The sequence below is a fragment of the Toxoplasma gondii genome, chromosome IV, assembly GCF_000006565.2.
Source record: "Toxoplasma gondii ME49 chromosome IV, whole genome shotgun sequence".
Taxonomy (NCBI): Eukaryota; Apicomplexa; class Conoidasida; order Eucoccidiorida; family Sarcocystidae; genus Toxoplasma; species Toxoplasma gondii.
Window position 1 is genome coordinate 1,736,285 of NC_031471.1, and position 25,074 is coordinate 1,761,358.

A 25,074-nucleotide genomic window follows, 5' to 3' on the forward strand; every position below is an offset into this window, starting at 1 on the left:
CGCTTCCGCGGAAACAGGATTCGCAAAACAAGCTGTCTTGACACTGAACTGAGATTTCGTCCGCCTCGTGCCTCTCCGCCTCATGAGCTTCCAGAGACAACGCGCCTCTCGCTGCCTCTCGCTGCCTCTCGCTGCCTCTCGTTGCCAGAAGCGCAGATCTTCTGCGGTTCCCCGCCTGCTCCGCGAAGCTGACCTTGACGCCTGGCGGTGTATGCACACTGCAGAGCTCGACAGGGTAGCTTCCTCGGGTGTATGTACACCCGAAGTTGGCTGCTGACCAAACGCCGAGAAGCCATCTGAGAAGGCGGTTTCGCGTTTGTCGGTCCCGACGATGCGTTTACGAGACAACACGAGAGAGGCAGAAGGAACTCTCACGCGAAGTCACTCGAGAAAGCAAGTGTCTCCTCAGCTTGTCTCCTGTCGGGGTCCTGCGCCGAGCTCCCGTTCTGAGAGCGGCCTCAGGCTTCGTTTCTTTGCAGGCGAGAAGCGGGGGAGTTGAAGGAAGTGAGTCCCCTTGCTCACTCTGCCAGTTCTGCGTCACTTTCGTCTCCGCTCGCGCCGCCCGCTCCTTCGCTGGAAAGCATCTCGACATTCTCTCGACTTTTCCCTGACCAGCGCGCGCATCTCCCTCCTCGTCCTCCTTGTCCTCTTCCTTTTCTGGCAGCTTCCTCGTGTCTTTCTCCTCGCCTCGGAGTGAAGCCTCGTCCTTCGGTTTCTTTGAGCGCCTCCACTTGTCCTTCCCGGAGGACCTTGATTGGTCTCCGTCCTGGGCTCGTCCTTTCTGTCCACGCCCCTGTTGGCTTCCAGGCGTCGCTCCCTCTGTGCCTTTCGCGGCAACTTGCTTCTGTGTCTGCGGCGACACTCGACGCTGCGCGAGTTAGCTGGCGGAAGTCTTCGTCGTCTTCAGAATAGCATCCTAGACTTGCATCATGTTCAGAAAGAAAGCTGCACTGGGGACCCTCAGTCTCCTCGGCAACAAGGAGCGGAAGAAGTAAGGCTTTTCTGCTTGTTCTCCTGTTTGGTGAATGAGTGAATGTCCTCTTTGCTCCTCACGGTAGGACACAGAAAAACGGACACTGAACTCTCGTCTTCCCAGCCAACGTTCTAGGCTCTCTGTTCTCTCCCTCGCTTCTGAGCACGCAGGCGAAGATGCTTGTGACTGGCGCGACAGCGCTGACGCCCTCCCACAGTTGGGCCCCTTTGTTGTCTGCGGCGTTGTGTACGTACACTCCGCTGGCGCAGCGCACATGCGTGTCTCGTTGCCTCTCGCTCTGCTGCAGTCTGTACAGTCCCTGGCTCTTCGTGGCTCTTCAATAGCAGTTGCATTGCCCCTTCAGCCTTCCAGCTTGTCTCTTCCTCCTCTCGCCTCCGCGTTGCCCCGTCCCCGTTCCTCCCCCATTCGTCACGTATACATCGACCTCCCTTACAGTCTTTGAGCATTTGTCAACCGACAGCTGCATGCATGTATCACCGAATCCCCGACGGGAGGAGGCAGTGCCTAGTCTCACTGAAAACGAAAGAGAAGACCTCCAGTGCTTCGCGGTCCTCTGACTCCTCACTCCTTTCCTCAGACTGAGTTTTCTGCTCCACCCCTCACACCTGAGTCGACCGTCGAGCAGCCTCCGGGCGTGACTGGAGTTCGTTTCCGCAGGTGTGTTGCGTTGACAGCTTGTCCCCCGGCAGGAAGGAGCGTTCAGCTGCGTTCGAAGCTCTTGTGTCTTCACGGCGCTTCTTCTCCTCTTGCGTCGATATGTCTCTATGCAGGCTGCGCGAGCAGGCGCTCAAGGCTTTTCCCTTGTTGGTCGAGGCCGACTTCGACCTTCTCCTTCCGCCAAAAGAGGAAATTTCAGTTGCCAAGCTGCAGTTTCCTCCCGCGCCTGCGGGCTCGACTGCTGGCGGCAATGCCTCGCCTTCGCTGACGAATTCGCGAGGCATGAACCGAGGGACTGTCTACCTCTGCCGCGGAGAGCCTGTCTTCTTTGAGGTCAACGGCGTCACCCTTCCTTCGGTGAGGTACACGCGACGCAAGCCAAGTCGACACAAGGAGTCACCTTGCAGAAAAGGGAGACGTAATCGCGAGAGGCAAAACGCGTGAAGCGACTCATGTCTACCCAGCGAACGGTTTCCTCTCCAGCGCTGCGAACGAGAGTGCTCTGTGCGCATCCGGCGACCTTCCAGGCCTTTCAGGGAGTGTATCCCTCCTTTCCTTTGCTTTGGGGTGCCCTGTCTCCCCGCCTAAGCTTGTTCCCGTGGAAGTGTCAGGTGTATGTACACTTGATTGCATGCATGGGGTCGCTCAGGTGTACGTACACTTGGTTGCTTGCATGGAGTCGCTCAGGTGTACGTACACTTGGTTGCTTGCATGGAGTCGCTCAGGTGTATACGCTGTGGAAGTGCCCGGACTTGCTGCCAACCTTCGTCGTCCACGCGCCGGTTTCCTCCTTCATTCTGAAAGGAGCGGATCTGATGCTGCCGGGAGTCATTTGGTCTCTCACGCTCGACGGGTTGGAGAGACAAAGAGCGAAGAAGAGAGAACATGGAGACGGCCGAACACTCCCCGAAGGCATAGAAGTCATGCAGCTCTGGAGTGTGCGCGTCGCCGGAAATCCGTGAGTTGGGAGAAAGAAAAGCGGTGGCGATGAGAGAGGACGAGAGCGAAGAAGCAGCGAGGGATGAAGCCTGCAGAGGGGAGAGGGTGAGAAAGAGAGGCGTCTCTCATTCTACTCGCCTGTCAGGTTCTCCCGATGGCTGTGCACTCTCCCACCCTCCTCCTTCCTCATCTTCCCATGGGCCGTGCCTGCATCTCCCGCTCTCGCTTCCCGGCGTTCCTCTGTCTCGACGACTTCTGGCTGGCCTTCGTTTCTTGTTGCTCGCGTTTCCTCCCGTGACGTTTCCTTTTCGTGCTCTCTGGAGTTCTCGTTCTGTCGCTGTTTTCCGGTGCCTTCTGCGTCGACTCTCGCCAGGCTCTTCCCGTCGCTCTGGCGGCTCTGTTGTGGAGAGCCTCTCGTTTCCTCGTGCTCTTTTCTCATCTCTGCTGTCTCTTTTTGTCTTTCTGGTCGCGCCTCAGACTCCCCTTCGCTGTTGGATGCAGCACCGTCGCTGCCGTTGCTCTGCAGCACCTCGCAGGGAAGGGAAAGGCTCTCGAAATGGCGCATGCCTTTGGCGATGGACTCTGGTGAGATCCGCGCTCGTACGTGTTTCAAACTCGTCAACTCCATTCAGGCGTGAATCCGCACAAACACTGACGCTCATGAACCTCCTTACTTGTATATACATATATATATATATACATATATATATAAACAACGGGAGGAATTATGTGTTAACAGATGCGAGGACGCATGTTTACATATATGTATATACATATATACGCAGATGCAACTGCATCCTGATTCCACGTGATGAAGGAAATGTAATCTCTAGATGTAATACAGATAAAACATCAAATATCATCTATCTATGTATGTATCTATTTTATATATCTATCTATGTACTTGACCACATATATCAATATATATATATATATATATGTATGAATATAGCTGCTTGTTCACGCCTTCACTCCCATGCGTTCTGCTACGCAAGTTGAACGGTTGTCCGTTCACGTAGGTTCTCTGGGAAGTGCATCGTTCCCCTGCATGCTTCCCACCGTCTTATTTGCTGCGTTTTTTTCTCTCCTCGTCCTGGCTTTGTTTTCGTTGAAGGCAACTCGGCTCCCAGTCGGCTCCAAGCAAATTGTTCACACCAAAGCAAGTTATGGGCGATCCGAACGACGAGGAAACTGCGGTGTCGCTCGCCTCCGTCGGCTTGGCGCGTCCCAGCACGCAAGAGGGAAATTGCGCGGCAGCTTCAGGCTTTCCGGAAGACGACGGTTGGGATACCTCTGCCGAGAATGCATGCGACAAACGCGAAGTCGGAAATGGCGAGGAAGAGGGCGCAGACGCGCGAGACTCCGCCTCGCCTGTCGAGGCAGACGAAGGAGAAGACGGGAGAGAAGAACAGGGAGGAGAAGGAGAACACGATGGACGAGAAGAAGACAGGCAAGACGACGCGCAGACGCAGACACGGAGCGAGAGCCCCATGGCCGCTCCCGCAACGTTGAGCACAGAGGTGCGAGGTTTTTTCTCGAGAGTTCAGAAGTTACCTAAGGCAGAAAAACGTGGAGATCTGTGTTCTTGTTTCGCTCCTCTGCTTTGCGGTGTCTTTGTTCCGTGGGCGAGGAAGTTTCGTACCTGGACCTGAGTGGTCGCCAGTCTCTTCTCCTCTCCTTTTGTCTCTCGAAGAATGTCCATGGTTTCAAAAACGGGTCACCTGTTCTTCATTGTGCGGCCGTGAGCGATGCGGAGTGTTTGACGTTTATCGGGTCTTCACAAGCGATCACGGGAGTCGAAGAGCATGACAACTGCGCTGTGATCTAGTCGGACAAATCGAGCGAGATGTGATGCACAAGGATCCACCGAAAAAGTACAAAATCAACCTTTACGGCCGTTTAATGCGACGACTTGCAGCGTCGTGCTCACGGCGTAGGTATGTTGTAGACTCCGAAACTCGCTCTGGACTTCTCGAGAAACGGCGTTCTCTTTCTTTTCGCGTTTTGCGTGTCGTTTCCCCACTCGCTTGCCTTCGCCGCCGATCCACCCTCACAAGGAGGCTTCATGCTCCATTTGTTTCAAAGTTTTGGGTCCACGGGCGCTGCACGCAATCGTTGCTCTGCGTCCTCAGGAATCCTGGCGTTCTTCTCTTTCAGATTCGCTGCACAAATATTTCCGAAGTTCCTCCCTCTGTGACAAGAAGCAAGCCGCCACAGGACCATCCGGCGTACCAGAAAGGGACCACTTTGAAACCTACATATATATATATATATAAATATAAATATCTATATAAATGTAGATAAATATATATATATATATATATAAATATATGTTGACGTGAAAAATGCGCAGCTTTCTTTCAGGCTCGGAGGCGCGGTTGGTTTACCTTTGGAATCTGGAGTGTTTGATTCTGTCTTTTCAGGCGATGGATGAATACTTCCGCCTTTGCGCTCTGGAGGTTTTGCATGCAATTTCAGACGACCAGCTCCCGATGGATATCTCCGCCCTCAACAGGCAAGAGCGAAAAAGAAAGAGGTCAAACGCAAGACAGCAATGGGCACAGACGAATGACTCTCTTGGCGGCATCTCTTGTAATGCCTGGAAATAAATTTCCCAGCACAAACGGCGACCGGAACACGTAAATTTGCACAGATAAATCTATACATAATTATATATACATATATATATATATATATATTATCTGTGACTGTGTGTACGTGTATGCATAAGAGGAGATAGATATTGAGACATGGGGTTTGAGACAGCTTTGCAGATAGAGCAGTGCGGACGCGGACGCGGATACATCTATTTCTGCATGTAGGTATGAGAACCGACTTCTTTGTGATATCGGAAGCGTATGTATGTGACACTGGCGCCTGCCCTAGTTCACCGCTGGGTCTTTGCATTCGGTTGCTGTTCCAGTAAAATTGCGGCAGAAGCGCCTCCGGTCTACGTGGAGAAATTGCGAGTGCCGGGGAAGCCCGCGACTTTCGTCGCTCCTGACGTGAGGAAGACATCTCATAAAAAGGTAGGCGAAATTGACTTCTCCCTCGTTCGCTCGAAGGAATGCGGATGCAGATGTTTGTTGCGTCTTCGGTATTTCTCAAGTGTAAAGGCTTTCGTTCTCGTTCCTTTTCTGGCTAGAGCGTAAAAGAGGAATCGAAGAAAGACCAGTGGTGCGAGAGAAAAGCATCGAGGATGCCTCAGAGACAGACCGTTCGCGGGATTTGGTTCTTCGACTCAGTCGCGACGACTTGGCCTCTCGACGACGCTGCTAGCGTGCGAAAAAAACCGACAGAGATGGCAGATCGCATGAGCGATGGAGGGCATGCATACAGTGTCTCGTTGAATGTATATCTGCTCTCCGCCGTCTGAATTTTCGTTTTGTCGTGTTTCTTGTTTCCGTTCTGGAATTTCGTTAGCTGGTGAAATTCGTACAATTTCTGTCCAAGACGAAGCTGCTGCAAACCAAGGAGACGCGCGGGGCGGTCGCCATGGTCAAAGTGAATCGCAGCCACCCGCAGTTTCTCGAATATAAGCCACTTCCGGAGAAGACGAAGAAGAAGATTCTCGAGCGCGTCGCCGCCGAGGAGGCCGCCGCCTCGGCCTCGAGTCCAACTAGCGCCGGCGGCGAGGAGACAGGAGACAGGCGGCAGCCGGGGCGTGCGGTGGCAGGAGAGAGCGGCGCAGCGAATGGAAGCGATTCAGGTCAGGAGAGAAAGAGATCCTGGGAAGGCGAGATAACGCATGCATTTTCGCGGCTGGTATGACACGGACGCAGCACTGAACGAGGGACGCATGCGCCCGGACGCGCATGTGTACACACCAGGAATCGATAGAGGTTGAGAGGCTAATGCGTAGAAAGAGGTCTAGTCGAAAAAAAACGGATTTCTCTTGGTAATTCGATATGTCTGTAGCTGGCCTCGAGGAGATGTGTAGAGAGGTCGACCAGTGCTGTCTCGAAGTAGCTGGATGCGCTGTAGCCTTGATTTTGGCGAACCTCTCTGATCTTCTGCTCCTGAAACCACTACGCAAACCGCGAAGATCCCTGCTGTCGACCGTCGATGTTTTTCGTGGTAACTAAAGATCGACAGAAGACTCTCTGCAATCGAGCGAAGGAAGCGAACGCGTGAGACGAACATTGCCTGAGGGTTCCCGAGAACGCGCGAGAGGAACGCAAGCGTTTTCCTTCCTCGGCACCGTCTTCGCCTTTCTTTCTCGCGGCAGATTGACAAGCTTTTTTCGTTTAGCGTTGTGCTGGAGCATCGTCGCGCATCAGGACCCATCACAGTGGAAGCCCTTTTTTCTAGGTTATTGACAGGAGTTCTACAATTCGACTAAGAGACAAATACAGAGAGGAAGTCTGGCCGTCGCCTTTTCCTTCAGGGCCGTTGGTGTTGGAATTCTGCACGCCACCTCAGAAACTCACAAAAGTCTTCCACGCCGTCAACGTTCAGACAGGAAAGTAGGCAAATGTCTCATGCGTTCGTTTTCAACCACGCGCCTCGGATACACGCGCGCACGTATATGTATACATACGCGCCTTTGCAGAAGCATCACATACTTATATATATATATATATATATATATATATATATATGCATATACATATATATATATATATATATATGTCTATATCTATATATTCGTAGGTGTGTATCTACTTGAAGAGTCCTTCGTAGACTTGTGCATGTGTCTATGCATTCGTAGATGCTGTGGCGCCGATTTGGCATTCTCTTTTTCTCTCCTGTTGGCTCTGGGGGTTTGTGTCTGGCTTGGCGTAGATGTGCTCTCGCCTTTCACCTCTCGTTGCGTTCGTTGGCGTACTTCCTAGCGTTTATCCCTGCACCTCTGGGAAGCCATGGACGGGTGAGAGAGAAGAAAGGCAGTTTGTCTCTCTCGCGCACAACCGTCGTGGCTCACACCATGTTGCTGCGCGGCGGATTCCGCGGCGTTGTCCTGGAGGCAGGAACGCGTCTTAGGCGATCTCTCTGAGTGCGAAGTTGACACTCATTTTCCGACTCCACCTAGGCTTTTTCTGTCTCGTTCCCGTCCTTCTTTGCCTGTCTGGAAAGCGTCTCGCGAAGCCGAAGAAAAGAGGTCGCGTGCGGACTGTCAAAATATGTTGGAGACCAGAGACGCGACCGAGTCCTTTTCCACTTTTATTTTTATTTCCTCCGTGTCTGTTTCGTCTCCCTCGTTCGTCCCCTCTTCATCCTCTTTCGCGTCGTTTGTTGCCTCTCTTGATTTCTCTTGTGCTTCACCATCTTTCGGGTATATTCCTCCTTTCTTCGTTCTCATCGAGGAGGAAGCGGAGGTGTCTGTAGCCTCTCTAGTCAGCTTCGCCTTGGTTTTGCGGTTGCTCTGCTCGTTTCTAGGGATACCTTTTTCACCTTTGCAGAGGCGAAGGAGGTGCTCTCCCGCTACCTGAAGGCTGCGGAAGAGGAGAGGAAGGCCGAATCGAATTCTTCGGAGAAGATGCCTTGTGGCAAGGAGATGCGAAGAGACGAAGTCGCCGTGGACGCCGTCCTGAAGGACGCGCGTGAGTGCCAGAGATGTCGAAAAGGAAGGAAAGTGGAAAAACTGGAGAATATTGAAGAAGAGACTCGCAGTGAGACATCGAAGGTGTAGAGGGAGGAGAACGACGGGGCGAACGTAGAAGCTGGACAAGAACGGAGAAGCCGATGATGGAGAAAATGCGAAAGAGAGAGAAAGATGGAGTCACATGGCCGTGAAGTGTGTCTGCAGGTACATTCCTGTTTGCTTCTTCCCTCAATGGTGTAGCTGAGTCGGAGTCCTCGTTTCTGCCTACGTTTGCGCGGACATGCGCCTTTTTTATAGCGACAGTTTACGGCGTTTCCGGATCTTCTCCTCTGTCTTTCCAGTCTTAACGAGGGACGAACTGGCGACCTCGAAAGGAAGCGAAGAGTTCTCGATGAAGAAAGAAGAAGTCTTTTCTAGATGGCAGGCCGCCTTGCAGCCTTGTCACGTCATCGTCCCTGCAGGCGCTCCGAAGAACCTCGATGTCTCCACCCTCAAAGTCCAGTGAGGCCTCCACACTTGCAAATCCTTTCGAAATCAGTCCTTAAAACTCTCGCAGTTGCCCTTCCATGTACATTGATATTGGTGTATAAGGAGAGCGCCTTGCGTGTATACATACATATATATACCTACACACATGTATTATATACAAGTTTCACCAGCATGCTCGCGTTCTTTGTCTCGCTGTCTCCGATCGTTTCTCCACCAGATTTATCCCTCGTCTTCTGTCTTCGCTTCTCAGTCATGTTCGTGGAGTAACATGCCGCTGCATGCCTTTCTCTTTCTCCTCAGCAAAGGCACCTGCCCGCCTGTAAAGATTTCGGTCGAAGATCGCTTCGGCGGACGCAAGCATATAACGCACGTTGTGTAAGCTTTTTCCTCAAAATGAGGAGATAATCGAATTGAGAACAACTCTCTAACCAACATGCAAGACGACCCGACTACAGTCACACCGCTCTGTATACATATAACATAAATGCATGCATATATATATATATATATATATATATATATATTGATATATTTCTTGGGATTTTGGTTCAGCGCGTTTGTAGGTATATTTGTACATCAAAATGAGTCTTTCCATATACTTCTCTGTATTTCCTTTTGTTTGTCTTCGTATATCTCGCTATATGTCTACATATGTGTGTTTAGCTATCCACCGTCCTGCGTCTCTTTGTTGGTGTACACACAATTCTGCATGTATAAACATTCATCCATGTATCGATCTGCTTGTGTTCATCTATGCACCTATACGCATGTAGACCATTGGGGTTGAGTGATTGTATATTCTTGCATGCAACATTTCATATATATATATATATATATATGCATATATATGTACATTTGTGTATATATGTATATGTATATATATTTGTGTATATACGTATATTTGTACATATATATATATATATATATATATATATATATATATAGATATAGGTAAAGTTATGCATATACACGCATATATATTTGTATATCTATTTGTGTAAATGCATGTGTGTGGCTGTTGTGGATATGGAGATCGGTGAGTGAGGCAGAACGTGTGGCGTTCGGAGCCGTGCGTCTGACGCGTTTCGTCTCTGGATGAGAGAGAGTTTTTTCGGAGATGTGCCTGCGTTTTCCTCGATTTATGTAAACTCGTGTCTGTTTCTGGAGCTGTCCGGCGGCCTCTTGGAGAGAGGGAGGATGGACCTGTTTTTTCGAATCTCAAGAGGCAAATTCTGTTTTGAAGTCGCCTAGGAGGCATCCGTCCGTCTGCAGCTGGCCAGTGGCTTTCTCGCCTTTTCGATGCTTCAGGGGAGTGCATGTTTTTCTGCTCGATCCAAAGACTGTCGCGGACTACCTGCAAAAGAAACTCGCAGCGGCGGCCTCGACCTACGCTCTGCCAGGCCAGAAGGTGCAAGCTGCAATCTCGATTCAGGTGAGAGAGCTCAGAAGCGTTTTCGCAAGGTGCAGAGGAGACGCGGAACAGGCGAGAAGAAGACTCACGAGAAAGATCCAAGAAGACGAACGCAGTGTACAGGGGAGGGAGACGAGGCGCCGAGGATGAGCGAAGAGGCGCGGCACCGGCAGGAAAGAGAAGGTCCACCACTCAGACATCTGCGTTCGTGTGGGAATGACAGAGAGGCAAAAAAGCGAAGAAAAGAAACTTCAGCCCTCAGAGAAAGAAGACGAAGGAGGAAAGAGATCAACTGTGCACAGGAAAGCGCCGTGTCAGATCGCACAAAGGCGCGACACTCTCCACCGGAGGAGGACCGCCGGGGAACGTCGGCCTACGTCGCGAGAGAGAGAAGAGAGACCGAGACGGGAGGACAGAAGAATGTGCAGCGACAAGCGTCTGGCGAAGATAGAAGAAGCAACGCGACAAGTATTCGACATGGAGAGTGCCGCGGCGCATTTTTCTTCTGTGTCTGGATTTCGCTCTCGCGCATTCCCGATTCTTTTTCGTTTGTGTTTCGCGCTACTTGTCAGGGAAACATGGGTGCGGCGGTAGCTGACGCGCTCATCTCTCACTTTAAACTCGATCGAAAGTACGTTGTCGTTGAACAAAAGAAATCGAAGGCTGGATCGCGAAAGTGAACTCCTCTCGTGGTGGCTGTTCCTTGTTAAACGCCTGGGCGGAAAGCATCCCGAGTTGTCTTTTTCCGCGCGTCTCCAGTCCGGCGTCCTCTTCTTCGCCTCGCGTTCTCGGGTGTCTCGAGTCTCCCCGCTGAATCGCAGCTTCGCTCCCCTTCGACGCCTTCTTTGTTCTCCTTTCTCGCAGAGCTGTCGCCGCGTTGATCTGGGAGGCAGCACCTCACAGATGTCTCTTTCCTGTTTGTTGCCTTCCGCTTGCCTTCTCTCTGCCGTTTGTCGAACTGCGGTTCGACTCTGTCTCTGTCTTCTTGCCCTCTGTGCCGAAGTGATAACTCGTGTCTCCACGGGTGGCTGCGCTACCCCCGTTCTTCTTTCTTTCTTCTCCTTTCTCGTCCCTCGCTGCTGTCTTTGTTTGCCTTTATCTCGTTTGTAGAGAGCACCTTGTTGGTTCTCATCTTGCGCGTTTTTTCTTTCGTCTGCTGAGTCTCTCTTCTCTTCATCAAAACTGGTGAAACGCGCATGCAGAGGCCTCTCACGAAGTGCCATCGACTGAAGCAGATGCCCCGCTTCCCTTGTGCCACCGGCGAATGGACAGAGCTGACCGTCGTTCTTCCGTCTCTCTGGTCCTTGGGTCTGCCGAGTTTGTGTCTTTCCGTTGCGTCGCGAAGTCGCCTGAAAGGCGACTTTTGTCTGTCTCGCCTTTGTCCGACAGAGAAAGAGGCAGTTTGCTGTCAACTAAGTGTGCCTCTCTGACGCTGTTGTTCGTCGCCGTTTCCCTGTTTCGTCCGCCTGCCGAATTCCGGATTTTCCGCTTTCTCCCGACCTCCCCACCTCGCGAATGGCGAGAGGTCGTTTGTGAAACAGGAAGGACTTTCTGAAAGCTCTTCAGTTCCGTGACTCTCCAAGAGGCGACGTAACATGTTCGGCCACAAACACAGAGAAGATTGAGCAAAGAAAGTATTTTCAGGCTTTTTTCGCATGCGATTCAGGACCTAGGCATGTCACGACAGTCACGTAGCACATGCAGTCGCCACCGCTGAGTGATGCCACAGTCCTGTCCGGCTCAGCAGAGCTGTCGGTGTGTACATCGATTCACTAGAGTTCACCGCATTTGCTCTTCACTCTGAGCGAAAGCAGCCTTCACTGGGATTCAGCGAAATACCAGTCTTCTGTTGTGCACATTCGCGGCGAGGATGACTGTGTCGTCTGCGAGGTTCACTCGACAGCCCGTAAAAGCCTTGCCTTCTCGTTCTGAGAAGGGATATCAGTCACCGAGGTGGGCGAGGCGAACAGTCTTCTTTGGAATCCTCCCCATTTCAGTTTCGAAGGAACGCGACGCGTGAGCATGCGTCATTCGTCAGAGTCCTCTCTGCAGAGGGTCCTTCGCCTTCTTCACAGAGACAAACAGAGAATCTTAGCTGCCCACGGGGACACAAACTCCCCCTCGAACATCCTTTCGTCTGTCTCGCTTCGTCCCATCTGAACAACGGTGAGATACAGCTTCCACTTGCTCTCTCGCTGGAAACGGCTGCCCTTCTCTGAGTCTTGTCAAAGAAAAAACGCGTTCGCTACTCGCGTGAGGAGGCTGATGTGTGTGCGTCCGCCGCATCCAGAGGATTCTCCAGAGCATCGCGGAGCTGGTATCTGTCACTCTTTTTCGCTTTTTAGGCCATGTGTCTCGTAAAAGAAAGTCCCAACGCGAGAGAGGCGAATCAGTGAGGAGACTGAACAATTGAGATTTGTCTTCTGTCTCGTCAGACGGATGACGCAGCGAAGTCAAAGAAGAAAAGGCGGTCCGCGGAAACGAGAAACCTGAAAAGAATTTTGAATTCTCCGTTCGCCCCGTAGTCCTTCACAGAGCTGACCACTGCTCGCGGTCGCCAGGAACCATCATGCCATTTACAAACAGACAGGTTGACAGAGAGTTTCATGTTGAAGGCGATATGGCAAGGCAACCACAAAGTTATATAAAGCAAGGGAGACACGCAGTGAGGTACGGACTCAGAGACGCGGAAGGATATATATATATATATATATATATATGCGCAAATTAAGACGGATATACATGTATAGATCTTTGATGTGTTTCATGAGAAGGACTGCGAAGAAAGGAGATGAGCAGGAAGAGGACGACGCGCGTCTAGTTTCCCCTTCGCTTCCTCCGCGAGGCAGATGCTGAGCAAACGCAGCAATTCGGCGTATCTGCGAAGAAGCGAAAGCCGACAGCGCAACAGGGAAAAAAACAGACGGAAACTAATATAAAGCGCCCTTGAGCTCTCGATTCAAGCCAATCCCTTCCACCTCTCCTCATCGGCCTGCTATACACTCAGAATGCATATATAAATATATATATATATATATATATATATATATATATAGACGGTATCGAAAAGAAAACCGCTTGTTCGTAGAGAGTGAAATATCAAGTCCGTGCAGAGAGAAAGCAATCGGCTAAGTTGTTGACATCCTCGCCAATCAGTTGACACGAGCATTTTTTCCGTTTTCTCTTACGCGTCTTGAAAGGCCGAGTCGCTTCTTTTGCAGAGGTCGAGGCGAAGCTCCTGCAGACTCTTCCACAGGTGAGGATTTTTCCTTTTGATCATCTCGCGGAAAGCTCTCATTTGCTGCGGACAGACGAGCGTCACCGTCACGCCCCATGCTCCAGCCCTGTGAAACAAATGAGAAACATTTGAAAATGAAGAACGTTCCGAACGCGCGGGCGCTTTAGACGACCGGGCAGAGTGAGCAGCGGAATGGAAGCGCGACGAAGTTCAAAAAGAACTCTGGGTCAAAGCACCGTTTTCGCAGGAGTTCGCAATCGTGCGAAACGAACGCAGGGAGAAAGGGGAGACACCGGGAAGCACAAGCATTCGCGAAACGCCTGGAAATCCGGAAAAGATGCGCAGAGGACGAACAAGGTGAAACGCAGAAGGACGCAGCGTCCGCTGCTCGAAGGACGAAGAATGTGCGAACAACAAACGTCGAAAGGAGGAAGCGGATCTGATCAACAATCCCTTCTTCGTACATGTACGAAAAAAGCCCAAGATTGCGGAAGAGAGAAAAACAAACGAAGAAGACGAGACAAAAGCGAAGACGGAGAGGCACGTCTCTCCCCTCGCTCGGCGGTGATGAAACGTCGCACAGAGGACAGGGACCTGCGCCAAAAAAAGGCTACTGGCGGATCGGTCGAATACGAAGAAAGGAAACAGTCAGGCCAACGTGCAAGAGGCAACAGCGTTCCAGGCCACCCGAGCAGGTCTGCCGACTCCCACAACCTAGAGGAAACGGGAGAGAAGAGCCTGAACAGAGGCCAGGAGTCTGCCTCGGAAGCCGAAACCAGTTCGGCGCAGCGAGCACATGTCCCTCTGAGGCATTTGCGCCTCGCACGGAAGGACTCCTCGACTTAGACAGAGGACCGAGAGAGAAGGCGACAACCAGAGAAAAAGCGAAGAAACACAGCAGAGACACAGAGGGGCGGAGAGTGAGGCAAAGGCAGAGCCAGACGGACATGATCAAAGAGAGAACAAGACAGAGGACATCAAAAAAAGGGCGACGTAGTACGAGCGAGAGCGATAGATAGAGAGAGACACCCAGGGACTCAGAGAGCGATGGAAACCTGAACTGCGAAAGGCACACCGACACAGGGCGAAAGACAGAACGACACAGAGCAGCACAGAGAGCATGACATTCCGAGAGAAAGAAAGCGATTCGGCTGGGCTTTGATCGACTTTCATTTACCGCGCAGAGCGTCCAGATCGATGGACATAGGCCTGAACATGCTGAGGCGCGTCGTAGTGGAAAACGGCATCGACTCCTTCGACGTCAAGGCCTCGCGCTGCCAAGTCGCTGCACACCAGGACCTCTACGACTCCGCTCCTGCGCAAAGCGATAGCAATAAGCAAGCGCAAGGACAACGTCGAAAAAAAGGTAGGCGCCCACCATTTAGAAAACAGGCAAGATGGCGCGGAACGCCTCCAAGAAGATCTCAAAACGAGACGCAGACTGTGTAAGACAACGGAACCGACAATGGAGTAAATGGACAAGCGAGGAGGAAGGCAAAGCAGAAAACGAGGGAGAGCTGGAAACGTGAAACTCCGAAGAAGGTCAGAAGATAACGAGAACGAACATGGAAAAATACAAAGTGCAGACTCGCACCAAGAACATCGGACGCCTCACACCTGCAGGCAACCAAGGGCGGCCGACGATGCGCGGTATACGACGAACACGAACATCTCTCCTCGTTTCATACAGATCTTGAACTTCTATCCAAATCTAGGCCGTTTGATAAGAAATGCGTTGAAGAAATGAAAACGCTGATTCAGTCCAAGAGACGCGCGGATTCGGAAGTACGGCGTCTTCTTTGTCTGCTTTCACGCGAGATGCGTCAGCCACGACGCATTCTTTTACTGCGGCGTTTGCGCATCCATTTCTTTTCCTTTTTTGCTCCACATCTCCGCCTGTTGCCTGTTTCGACTCCCCCTTGTCGCCGCTCTCCGTTTACGTAGGCGGTCACGGTGTGGCGTGATAACAGAGCAGAGAAGCGAAATGGTTTTGTCTTTCGTTTCTTGGCGCCTCTTCCATCCTCAACAGCCATGCAAACATACTGAGGTAGAACTCGTCGGAAACCATCACTCGATTTCCTCCCTCGCCATCTGCCCGTAAACGTTCCTCGCTCTCTCTCGTTCCTTCTAAAATCGGTTTTACGTTTCGTCGACAAGCGCTCCTCTTCACTGATCCTCACTTGAAGCTGTTGATGAGCTTCACTCGATCGCGCTGACTCAAGCTGCTCGACATCTCTCGAACGCGGAGAGAGCAAAATGCCTCTCCTTCCTGCGCGTCTCCTGCGCTTTCTCTCCTCGTGTCTTCTTCTTCTCCTTCCTCTCGAAAAGCGTCTCCGCACAGACGCGCGGGCGCGTCGCGGCCGACGCTGTCAGCAGAGCCTCGGGCAGGAGGGCAAGTGGCGGCGGCAGAGAAAACCGTCAAGCGCGACAAGCCGCTGGGGAGGACTCGGCTGTACAAAAGACAGGCGACACAGTCGAGACCAACCGATATCGGTAGAGCAAAAAGGAAAGTACGCATAGACACAAAGAGGAGAACGAAGGCAGCCGACGAAGGTCCGTCATGAAGACGCGATTGCGAAAGTGAGAACAGACCCAGGAGGCAGCACAGATCTGAAGGTTGTCACAGAGAAAGAACGCAAGACGGCAGAACACACAGAGAAGCGACTCAGGGAACGGCAGACGTCTTTTCAATTGTAGGAACGGCCATCGCTCGTATTGACAGCGACAGAAACCTCCTACTCTGATGCTAGTATACGGTCGACAGGGGACAGCAACGAACGCACCGACTAGGCGGCGTCCGCTGGACGCCGCGACACGGCGGAGAAAAGACAGGCGCAGGAAAGAAGCGGAAAAGCAAGAGTAAGAAAAGAAACGAGACTTTCCACAGGAAGAGAATGACGAGCGGAGCCGGATGAGCGCAGAGAGATCAGAAGGCTGCAGACTGCGGCAGCGAAGGAACCAACACCGCTCGCAGGCGAGGCGAGTGAAGCCGGAAATGCTGTCTCCGAGGGAGGGGAACGCATGCGAATAATCGACCCCCAGCACAAGCGCACAACGAAGTATCACACGTCACTCTTGCTTATGAAAACGAGATAGAAGGCCTCCTGTCTAATGAAGAAGACAGACACCGCTTATGTGTTTCGTTGCGAAACTGTGGCATTGCGATCTCCTCGTTTCTGTTTTCAAACGCAGGCGAACGCGACAGCAGTCCATCGAAACGGCGTTTGCCCTTGCTGGTACACAAAGTGAGACTCTGTCAAGTGGCGACGCTCCAGCGACAAAAACGACCCCCATCTCCCTCGAATGATGCGCCCGGCGAAAGCGGAAAAACTCCTCCAGGCCGTATCACAGATGGCAGCCACCGCAGTCGTATCGCGGTCACCAAGCGAGAGATGGACCATGAAACCACAGAGGGAGTTGAGACCCTTGAGAAAGCCAGCACCAAAAGGATCAAAATCCGCGTCAGGACACGCAGATTGGTCTCGCCAGAAAACGCTGAACGACACCGGAATCTCATCGAAGGAAGGACGCGAACATTTGCAATTCTTCTCGTAAGCTGAAAGCGAAATGGCGACGGATACACGATCCGAACGGCGCTCATTTTGTTCACCTCGCCTCACACGCGGACCAAATCCGCAAAGGCGGTGACGGCTCTCGGATCGGGGTGGCGACATTTTTTAAAACGATACGGAGAGAAAAGAAAACTTGAATTCTGTGGCGTCTTCAGTGGACTGCAAAGTGGAGAGAATGGATTTCGGCGTAATACAAACAGATCAAGTACTTCGCGCGAAGGCTGTCCGTTTGTGCTCCAAGGGGAAGTTTTAAAGAAGTTCTCACCTGCTGGCTGGGCGCTCAAAGTACAGCTGAAGCAGTCGTGTCAGACGATGCGTTGCATCTCTGCTGCTACAGAAGATCAGCACCTTGGCTTTCTTCCTTTTTCCTGAACCTCCATTTTGTCTAGCCTTGCCGTTCGTCTCCTCCTTCTCCTCTTTTCGTTCATGTTCCACCTCCTCTGTTTCGTCTTCACTCTCATCCGTATCATCTTCTCCTTCGTCTTCGTCTGTCTTGTCTTCCTCTTCTTCTCCTTGTTTCTTGTTTTCCTCTGCTTCCTTCGTCCCTTCGTCCTCCTCATCGGCGGTTGTCTCTGTCTCTGCTAGACACGATTTCTTCGCGCGCCTCTTCTCTTCTCTCGCGCCGCTCGCGTCTCCTCGCAGATGCTGCAGGAGGTGCAGCAAGAGGAGCAGGAGGCAGAGCGGCTTGTCTTCGGAGTCGCAGACGACGTATCGCTGCGCCAGAGATTGCGGCATCGCGTAGTGCCCTGCACAGCGCATGCAGAGACGATAAAACAGAAAACAGCTTCTAGCAACACCGTCGTCCACCACTCCAGAAAGCAAAAGCGACACTCTCCCTCGTGCCTCAAGGCGAGCAGCGAGAAAAGAAAAAAATACGCGAAGGACGCAGCGAGGAGGCCGCAGAGCACGCGAGAGAACGAGACCATATCCACTCTTCTCCAGGGCCGGCGAAAAGGTCCGACGGAACATAAACAAATTCACTACAGCTGCAGTGCGTTACAGAAGAGAAAGCAACGAAAACAGGACCACACGAGGAAGCTTCAGGTCTATCCTCCACTGTCCAGAAGAGCGAGTTTGTTAGTAGAGCAACGCGTCTCACAATACAGAACCATAAAGAATCCAATAGATATACATATATATCTATATATATATGTGTATGCATGTATGTACATATGCAGACATGTGTGCAAATATATATATATATATATATATATATGCAGACGTCAAGAAGGAGACAGATGTATAAATACAGAAGTGAGGAAAGAGATATACGTATAAATGTCTAAGTGAAGAAAGAGAACACTGAATCGCGAAAGAGGAAGATGAGTATGTTCGTGAATATACGGAACAGTTGAATTAACACAAAAGGCTCGAAGTGACATGAGCATCCTTTATTTTTACAGCCGCCAATTTTCAAAGGCCTAAGCGCAGTCCAGAGTCCGCAGTGTGGAGATCTAGACTTTCATGCAAATATCTTTTGTGCCTCCATCCCTTGCTCCACCATTTGGGATCTTTGAATCACACCACACATCAAGAGTGTCAAACTTTGCTTCCTTGTTGAGGAAAAAGAGGACCCTCGACATGGAACCGAAAGTGCTCTGTTTACCGCTGGGAGAGGAGAGAACAAAGAGTGGACGCGTCAGATTCAGCAGCGCAAGCGACTTCGGATTTTTCGTCATTGTCGCAGAGAAAGCTGGAGATAGAGAAGACAGAACATGTCGCCATCAATCGTTGCATGATTCCTCGCAACATAGAAAAATGGGTATCACACGCATAACCACGTGCGTCGCCAAATCCATCTGCCATCACCAGTATATATATATATATATATATATATGTAGATATATATATATATATAGATATAGATATATAGGCACGCATACGGAGTGAATATATATATATATATATATGTTTATACATGTAAATATCTATATCTATATATACATATATATAGATATACATCTAAATATATATATATATATATATATAATCTAGCTGAACAGTTTTGGCCTATCTTGTTTGTTTGGAATGAAGCGATTTAGAATCGTTGAACATGGCTCGAGTTCCAAGTCACAAACAGGAAAGTTGTTTATGGTTATCCTGCACACCATACCCCAGTGGACTGCTCAAGACAGCCGAGAGTGTTGTATGTCAGTATCAAAGGCCATGAATGTTCCCTGACATCGCGTCCGAAGCGCACACTTGAGACTTGCGTTTAATATCTCGCTTGTTCTGGTTCTCCGTTTCCTCTTTCGCTGTCTCTTGGCTGCTTCTTCTCACTGAGTTTCTGGAGCGGCAGGGAGGAGGAGGCGACAAACGGTGAAGCGAAGGCGGAGACGACAGGCAAGGCTTCCCCAGAAGTCCGCGCAAACGAAGGCTCATATCCACGACACGATTCTAGACGAAGATGCTGAAGCGCCGCGACTGCCTTCATCCAATCGTGGTACGGCTGCGGAGCGCACAATCCGGTGAAAATACGCCGCAGGGCGACACACAGTAACGAGAGCGGTCGCATAAGGCGGGAGATGTAAGGGAGACGGGAGAGCTGTTGTGGAACGCCAGATATCCAGAGGGACAGGAGGTATTTACGGACGCATAGATAAAGAGACGAAGGTGAACATCGGATCTGCAGAGATAACCTCGAACCTCAACACCAAGGCAGAAGGCATGCAGCTGCACCCGCATGTCAGGTGTACCAACGAAGAATTCAAGCAATACGCATATATATATATATATATATATATGTACATGTTTGTGTAGATATACGCATGATTGTGTTATAGGAACTTTCCATCTATAGAATATACAAGACACCAGTTTGTATTCGTTAACTGAAAGATAGACCCTCCGCGAGAGAGAGAGTCAGTTCAGCGATGAAGAGATGAACTCGAGCGGCTATGCAGACGGCTGCGTCGATAGTTGCAGCTGCAGACGAGGACGAAAGCAGCAATCGTTCCATAGGGGAAGCGGTTCAAAGAAACAGGAAAACGCACCGCGGCCTTTGTATCGCTTCTGAGAGGGGAAGAGTCGAAGATGAGGAGAGTCACTCCACGGTGCCTACCTGCCGGACAAGTCTATCAGCTTCGTCAATCACCAGCCACCGAACGTCCTCGAGGCTAACACCCATCTCGTCGTCTAGAGAACAGAAAAGACGATGTTAAAGATTCACGATTCAAGATGCGTCGCAGAAGGCAAGTGTGAACCGGTCTCGACAAAGTACTCCTCGAAAAAAAAGAAAAATCGGTAAGAGTGAGGACAACGCAGTATCGTTCCACGCTCGCCAGTCACATGCTCGATGTACGGGAGCATCTATTCCTCTACATATATACACATGCACGTGTAAATGATTATATGTAGTCACAGGAACATTGGTACAAAGAGAGACCTGACTCTCTATAAAACATTCAACCTACCATACATACAGATATAGCTAGATGCAGATAGAAATAAATAGACAGATATAGATAGATACAGATATATATATATATATATATATAGATAGATAGGTAGATAAACGTACTCAGATAGAGAGATAGCGGATACCTGATGGAGTGGAAAATCTGCTTTTGAACATCTAAGTGAATATTTATATCCATAGACCCTCAGGTACATACAGATATGGATTCACATCGGTCTCCCGGTAGACCGTGGATGGCATTGGAACTCCTGCTGCCCTGCCCGAGCCATCAAGGCAAAGCAAGACTCGGTTTCGCCTCGCCTCGCAGATATCTGGCCTCTCTCAACGGTGACGCTATGTGAATGTAGAACAAGGCAGCCTCAACGAGACGCATGCCGAACGAATGAAAACGATGCGACCTACCGGCGGTAGTGTCGTCATCTTCAAGGAGGACACCGCCTTCTCCACGAACCGCATCAGCGAAGGCTGTCCTCCGTCGTCGCGTCGCCTTCCAGACCAGCTCCGTGAACTTTCCCGGTGTACATACAACGACGTCGGGGGGCGCGGTGGATGTAGCTGCAGTGTCGCCGCAAACCGCAGAGACTTCAGAACGCCGCGGCGACCCAAGAAAGGCCGACAGCACCGACGGCGCTGTCGGCGAAGCGAAGAGAGAAGCTCTGCCTGTCGAAACGTGAGCAAGCCCTGCCGCTTTGTCTCGCTTGTTGCGGTGTACAGACAGCTCACCAACGAGACACGCGACGGAGATCTCACGACAGAAAACGACTCCTTCGATCGTGTGATTCTCCGCGGAACGAGCGCAGCATGAGGCTTCAGCCTCCGCCTCCTCTCCCGAATGCTTTCGCTTTCGCCTGCATTCGCGAGGCGCGCTGTCTCCTTCTTCTTCGTCTTCGTTTGCTTCGTCGGCGTCTGGCGTCAGCGCGCGCGTCCGACATACGGTCCGAGAAGACGAAGAGACGAAGGGAGAAGAGTGGCCGTGACGGAAGCGACGGAACTCCTCAGCGACCTGCACCGCCAGCTCGCGAGTGGGGACGAGCACGACGCAGCGCGTTGTCTGAGCTGGCGTAAGCGCAGTCTCAGACAAAACGCCTTTGAAACAACAGAAACGGTGTTTTTTGATTGACAACAGAAGTTGCCATCAACAAGAAGCATTTGCAAAAAAGCAAAGACACCAGAGAAAAACGCTTTCGAAGGAAAAATTGAAACACACTTTCTTAATCATCCAATCAAATTTCAGGAAAGCTTGAAGGGAGACAATCGTGAATGCAGTCTCGAAAACCATAGTTGAAATCATACAAGCCATTTAAAATCTGAGCAAACTCGGGGGAAAATCGAGGACCGGTGAGTCGCGCGCCAGCAGAAGAACTGGGAGAGGTTGCCCTCAAACGGAGAGAAGAAGTAAAAAGAGTTCCGAGAAGAGAGAAACGTGCGAATCAGGGGGATGCGAAGACAAAGCAAGAAAGGCAGGAAGGACAGCCGAGTGCTCAGGGAAGAAGCGAAGGAGAAAATAGAGACAGCAACTCCAGCTGCCGACGCAGTGCAAGAGGAAGAGAGAGGAGAGAGCGAAAGAGACATCTCCAGCCGTTGAGTCCGCGCCGCTCTTACCTACGGATGCAAGAAGAAAACTGACAATGGGGAGGACGTAGCAGAACGTTTTTCCCTCGCCTACAGACGGCAGGCAAACAGGCAGAAGCGTCGCGAATTGCTCCTTAGAGTTCCATGGCCTTACACCCTCTTCCTCGACAGAACGAGACAGAATGAGGATGCCAGCAACCGAGACTCTACTCTCAATGTGCCGTCCTTCATCGTGTTGCTCGAAGCTGCTGAAAGACTCTTCATTGACTCCTGAGGCCAATCTTGCCGATCGATCTGAGTGGCTTTTCCCTAAATCCCTGCACTCGCCCTTTCATCCCTCAACACTCAAAGGCGACCATCTCCAAACCTGTCCTGCCTCGACATTCCGACCTCTTTCTTCTCATTGCTGCACCGACCTGTCGCTTCCCGGCCCCTTTGCGGATTTTCAGTCCTGCGGACTTTTTTTGCCGAGTGCTTTGGCTTCGTTCACTATCTCCACAAAGGTCAACTGCAGTGGTTCTACTTTCCAGCTTCTCTCTCCGACCGAGAACGCCTCCTCTCCTCCCCGCTCTCATCTTGTCCCCTTCAATCGTGCCTACAGCGCGTCTATACATCGTTGTAGACACACATAGATAGACGTAGATAGAGACCTACAGATAGATAGATAGATAGATGAATATCCTTACACATAGACAAACACAGAAAGAATGGAGAGGAGCATAAGGATCGAACGAAATACCGAGAAAGAAAGGAAGAGAGAGGAAGAGTGATTGATAATGGATGCAGACGCGTAGAGTCTGTAGGCCATTACGACTGAGTGAATTTACCTGTGGGCGCGGAAACGCAGAGGTCGCAGTTTTGAGGGTCGTATGGTTTGTCGATACACCGGGTGAGAAAGTTGACGACGGTGCGTTGGACTGCATGCAATTGGAGAGAAGCGCCACAACAGGCAAAAAGGAGATCGCTTTATTCGCGGTGGAATGAACACTTTGCCCTTATCCCTCTGCATCTCTTCACCTTCCCTTCTTCCTCTGTTTCCTCCTACAGCCGTCTCACTTGCTTTTCGGCTTTCCGTCCTCTTCCTCGTTCCTACTGTCCTCCGTCGACTCTTCCTTGCTTCGCATATACGCAAGTCTCCACGGTGTCTCTCTCTTCGGTCTACTTTCTCTCCCTTTCTTCTCTCCCTTTCTTCTCTCCCTTTCTTCTCTTCCTTTCTTCTCTTCCTTTCTTCTCTTCTCTCTGTCCTCTTCTTCCTGCTCCCGACGCTTGTGCCGCCTACGCGTCTCCTCCCTTCCCGCTCTCCACATCTCCTTTCTGCTTCCTGCCTGTCGCGAGCTCGAGTCTGTTTCGCGGATCCGCTCTTCTCCGCGCTGCTCCGCGGCCCTCTCACGTTCCGAGTCTCAGAGACGCGCCTTCCGCGACCCCCCTGACACACCTTCACTGTCTTCGCAACACAACAACATACATACATATATTCACATATATATATACATATATATATATATATATACATATATATATATATACATATATATATATATATATGCATATATAAACATGGCTGCCTGTCGGCTCAGAGGCATGTCACCCGGCGCGCAAACGCCCATCTCCAGTGACATGCGCAGAGACACCGGCAGCCACCGGCAACGGAGATCTGTGTGTGTCTCCGCAGCGAGAGGCGTCGCAAGCAGAAGAGCGTCACTGTTTCATCTCCGTCTGGCGCTGTCTCTGATAGTTTTATGCGAACCTGGAAAGAGGCTGCGGATATCCCGGCGTCGAAGCGTCTCCAGAACGCATGGATGAAGAGATCGAAGAACTTCCGCGCTCCTCTCTCTCTCGCGTTCCTCGTCACCTTCGCGCTGCTGGGCGACAACGCAGTAACGCTTCGTAAATTCTGGACGCGTTGTCTCCCCTTCTCCCGTCTCAGCAGAAGACGACGAAGAAGAGGCAGACGAAGAAGAAGAGGGAGAAGCAGACGAAGAAGAGGAGGAAGCAATCTCTGTATTTTCACTGGTTCTTGAAGTGAACGTCTGTCCGATGGCTTCTTCTCTCTCGTTGTCTCCTGTCTCTGCCTCTTCTCGAGCGCGAGACTTCTCCTCTGTGTGCCTTTTTGCCTTCCTCTTCTTTGTCTGTGCTTTCGCTTGCCGTTCCCCCCCTTCGAGTTCTCGGTCCCCTTTGTTTTTCTCTTCCTCCTGTTCGTCGCCCTCGTCGTTCTCGCCTTCCTCCTCGTTGTCATGCATGTACTCTTCGCTTTGGTGTTTCCTTTTCCGTCTCCGCTTTCTCTTCCTTCCAGAGCGCTGTTCTTCCTCTCTGTCCTCTGCCGTTTCTCCCTCCTCCTGACGTCTCTCGTTTCTCTCCTTGTCATTCTCCTTCTCTCGGTTCGCCTTCTTCTTCCTGTCAACCTCCGCGGCTGACTCAGTACCTGCGCGTTCTTCTCCGCTATTAAACTCTTTCAGCTGCCTCCCCGCGCTTTGCTTGTCTTTGCACGCCTGTCCATCCGCGCGCTTTCCCTCGCCTCCTCTTTTTTCCGTTTCTCGGCATGCTCCGTCTTCCGGCTTTCCCTCTCCCGGCTCTCGCGCGAGTCTGCGCGCCTCTTGCCGCTGCCTCCTGTACGCGGAGTCTCTCGTTTTTTTCTTCTTGCCTCCTTGCGAACTCGCCTCCTCAACCTTCTCCGCAGGCGATTCGGTCTCCATGGCGCACCCGCAGAAGGAGAGAAGAAACCGAGGGGAAAGCGGCAGAGAGACGGCGGGGAAGAGTGGATTACCAAAGATGAAAAAAAAAGCAGAAGACACAGGAAAAGAGTTAACCAGAGACGGAGAGCGCCTGACTCAGACACCAACGAACTAGCATTAATCGGAGGAGGAGAGACAAAGTGATGCAGAGAGCGACACAGAAACGTGAGAGAGAGAGAGGGAACAGCGAGAGAGGGAACAGCGAGACCGGGGGGCAGGCGAACCGATGGAAACAGGGAAGAGAAAGACGAAACGAGGAAGCAAAGAAGCAGAAGAAAACCGCGAGGCGAAGAAAGGAGGTTACAGAAAAAAGAATAGAGGGAAGGAGACTCGGCCCCAGAGAGGAGCAAGAAAAACACGGTGCAAGCTTGCGCCGCTGAGGAAAAAAACGCCGAGAGAAGGCGGTTCGTTGTGCATGCAGTTAAAATCGTTTCAGAGTCACAAACGAAACAGATCTCTGGAATTTTTCGTTGTTCCTCTATGCATCATCTCTTCCCTTCCCCGCCT

The 25,074-nt window shown here is 51.2% G+C and overlaps 2 protein-coding genes across 2 annotated transcripts; one reads left to right on the forward strand and one right to left on the reverse strand.

Annotated features, from left to right (window-relative positions):
- The first annotated feature begins 35 nt into the window (after window positions 1-35).
- On the forward strand, window positions 36-11,682 carry TGME49_211410 (translation initiation factor sui1 protein). The gene is made up of 14 exons (XM_002371235.2): window positions 36-991; window positions 1,765-2,008; window positions 2,377-2,609; window positions 3,068-3,175; window positions 3,705-4,110; window positions 5,014-5,105; window positions 5,514-5,619; window positions 6,014-6,299; window positions 6,978-7,056; window positions 7,970-8,133; window positions 8,477-8,636; window positions 8,925-8,999; window positions 9,933-10,056; window positions 10,608-11,682. Exons 1-14 carry the CDS (start codon window positions 930-932, stop codon window positions 10,713-10,715), a joined length of 2,247 nt encoding a protein of 748 aa, XP_002371276.1. The 5' UTR covers window positions 36-929; the 3' UTR covers window positions 10,716-11,682.
- A 1,117-nt stretch (window positions 11,683-12,799) lies between these two features.
- On the reverse strand, window positions 12,800-24,528 carry TGME49_211400 (DEAD/DEAH box helicase domain-containing protein; the record flags this gene model as incomplete). The annotated part of the gene is made up of 12 exons (XM_018779539.1): window positions 12,800-12,914; window positions 13,224-13,379; window positions 14,451-14,588; window positions 15,454-15,723; window positions 17,111-17,591; window positions 18,452-18,538; window positions 19,126-19,294; window positions 19,907-19,980; window positions 20,666-21,319; window positions 21,866-21,925; window positions 22,663-22,752; window positions 23,583-24,528. The coding sequence occupies 12 exons, from the start codon at window positions 24,526-24,528 to the stop codon at window positions 12,800-12,802; spliced, it is 3,240 nt and encodes a 1,079-aa protein (XP_018637980.1).
- Window positions 24,529-25,074: the final 546 nt, after the last annotated feature.

Excerpts from the sequence above, each read along its gene's own strand:
- TGME49_211410 (XM_002371235.2), top strand. The coding sequence starts at position 930 with ATGTTCAGAAAGAAAGCTGCACTGGGGACCCTCAGTCTCCTCGGCAAC. Across the intron at positions 2,009-2,376 it reads ACGGCGTCACCCTTCCTTCG|GTGTATACGCTGTGGAAGTG; the intron begins GTGAGGTACACG and ends GGAGTCGCTCAG. Across the intron at positions 5,620-6,013 it reads GGAAGACATCTCATAAAAAG|CTGGTGAAATTCGTACAATT; the intron begins GTAGGCGAAATT and ends GAATTTCGTTAG.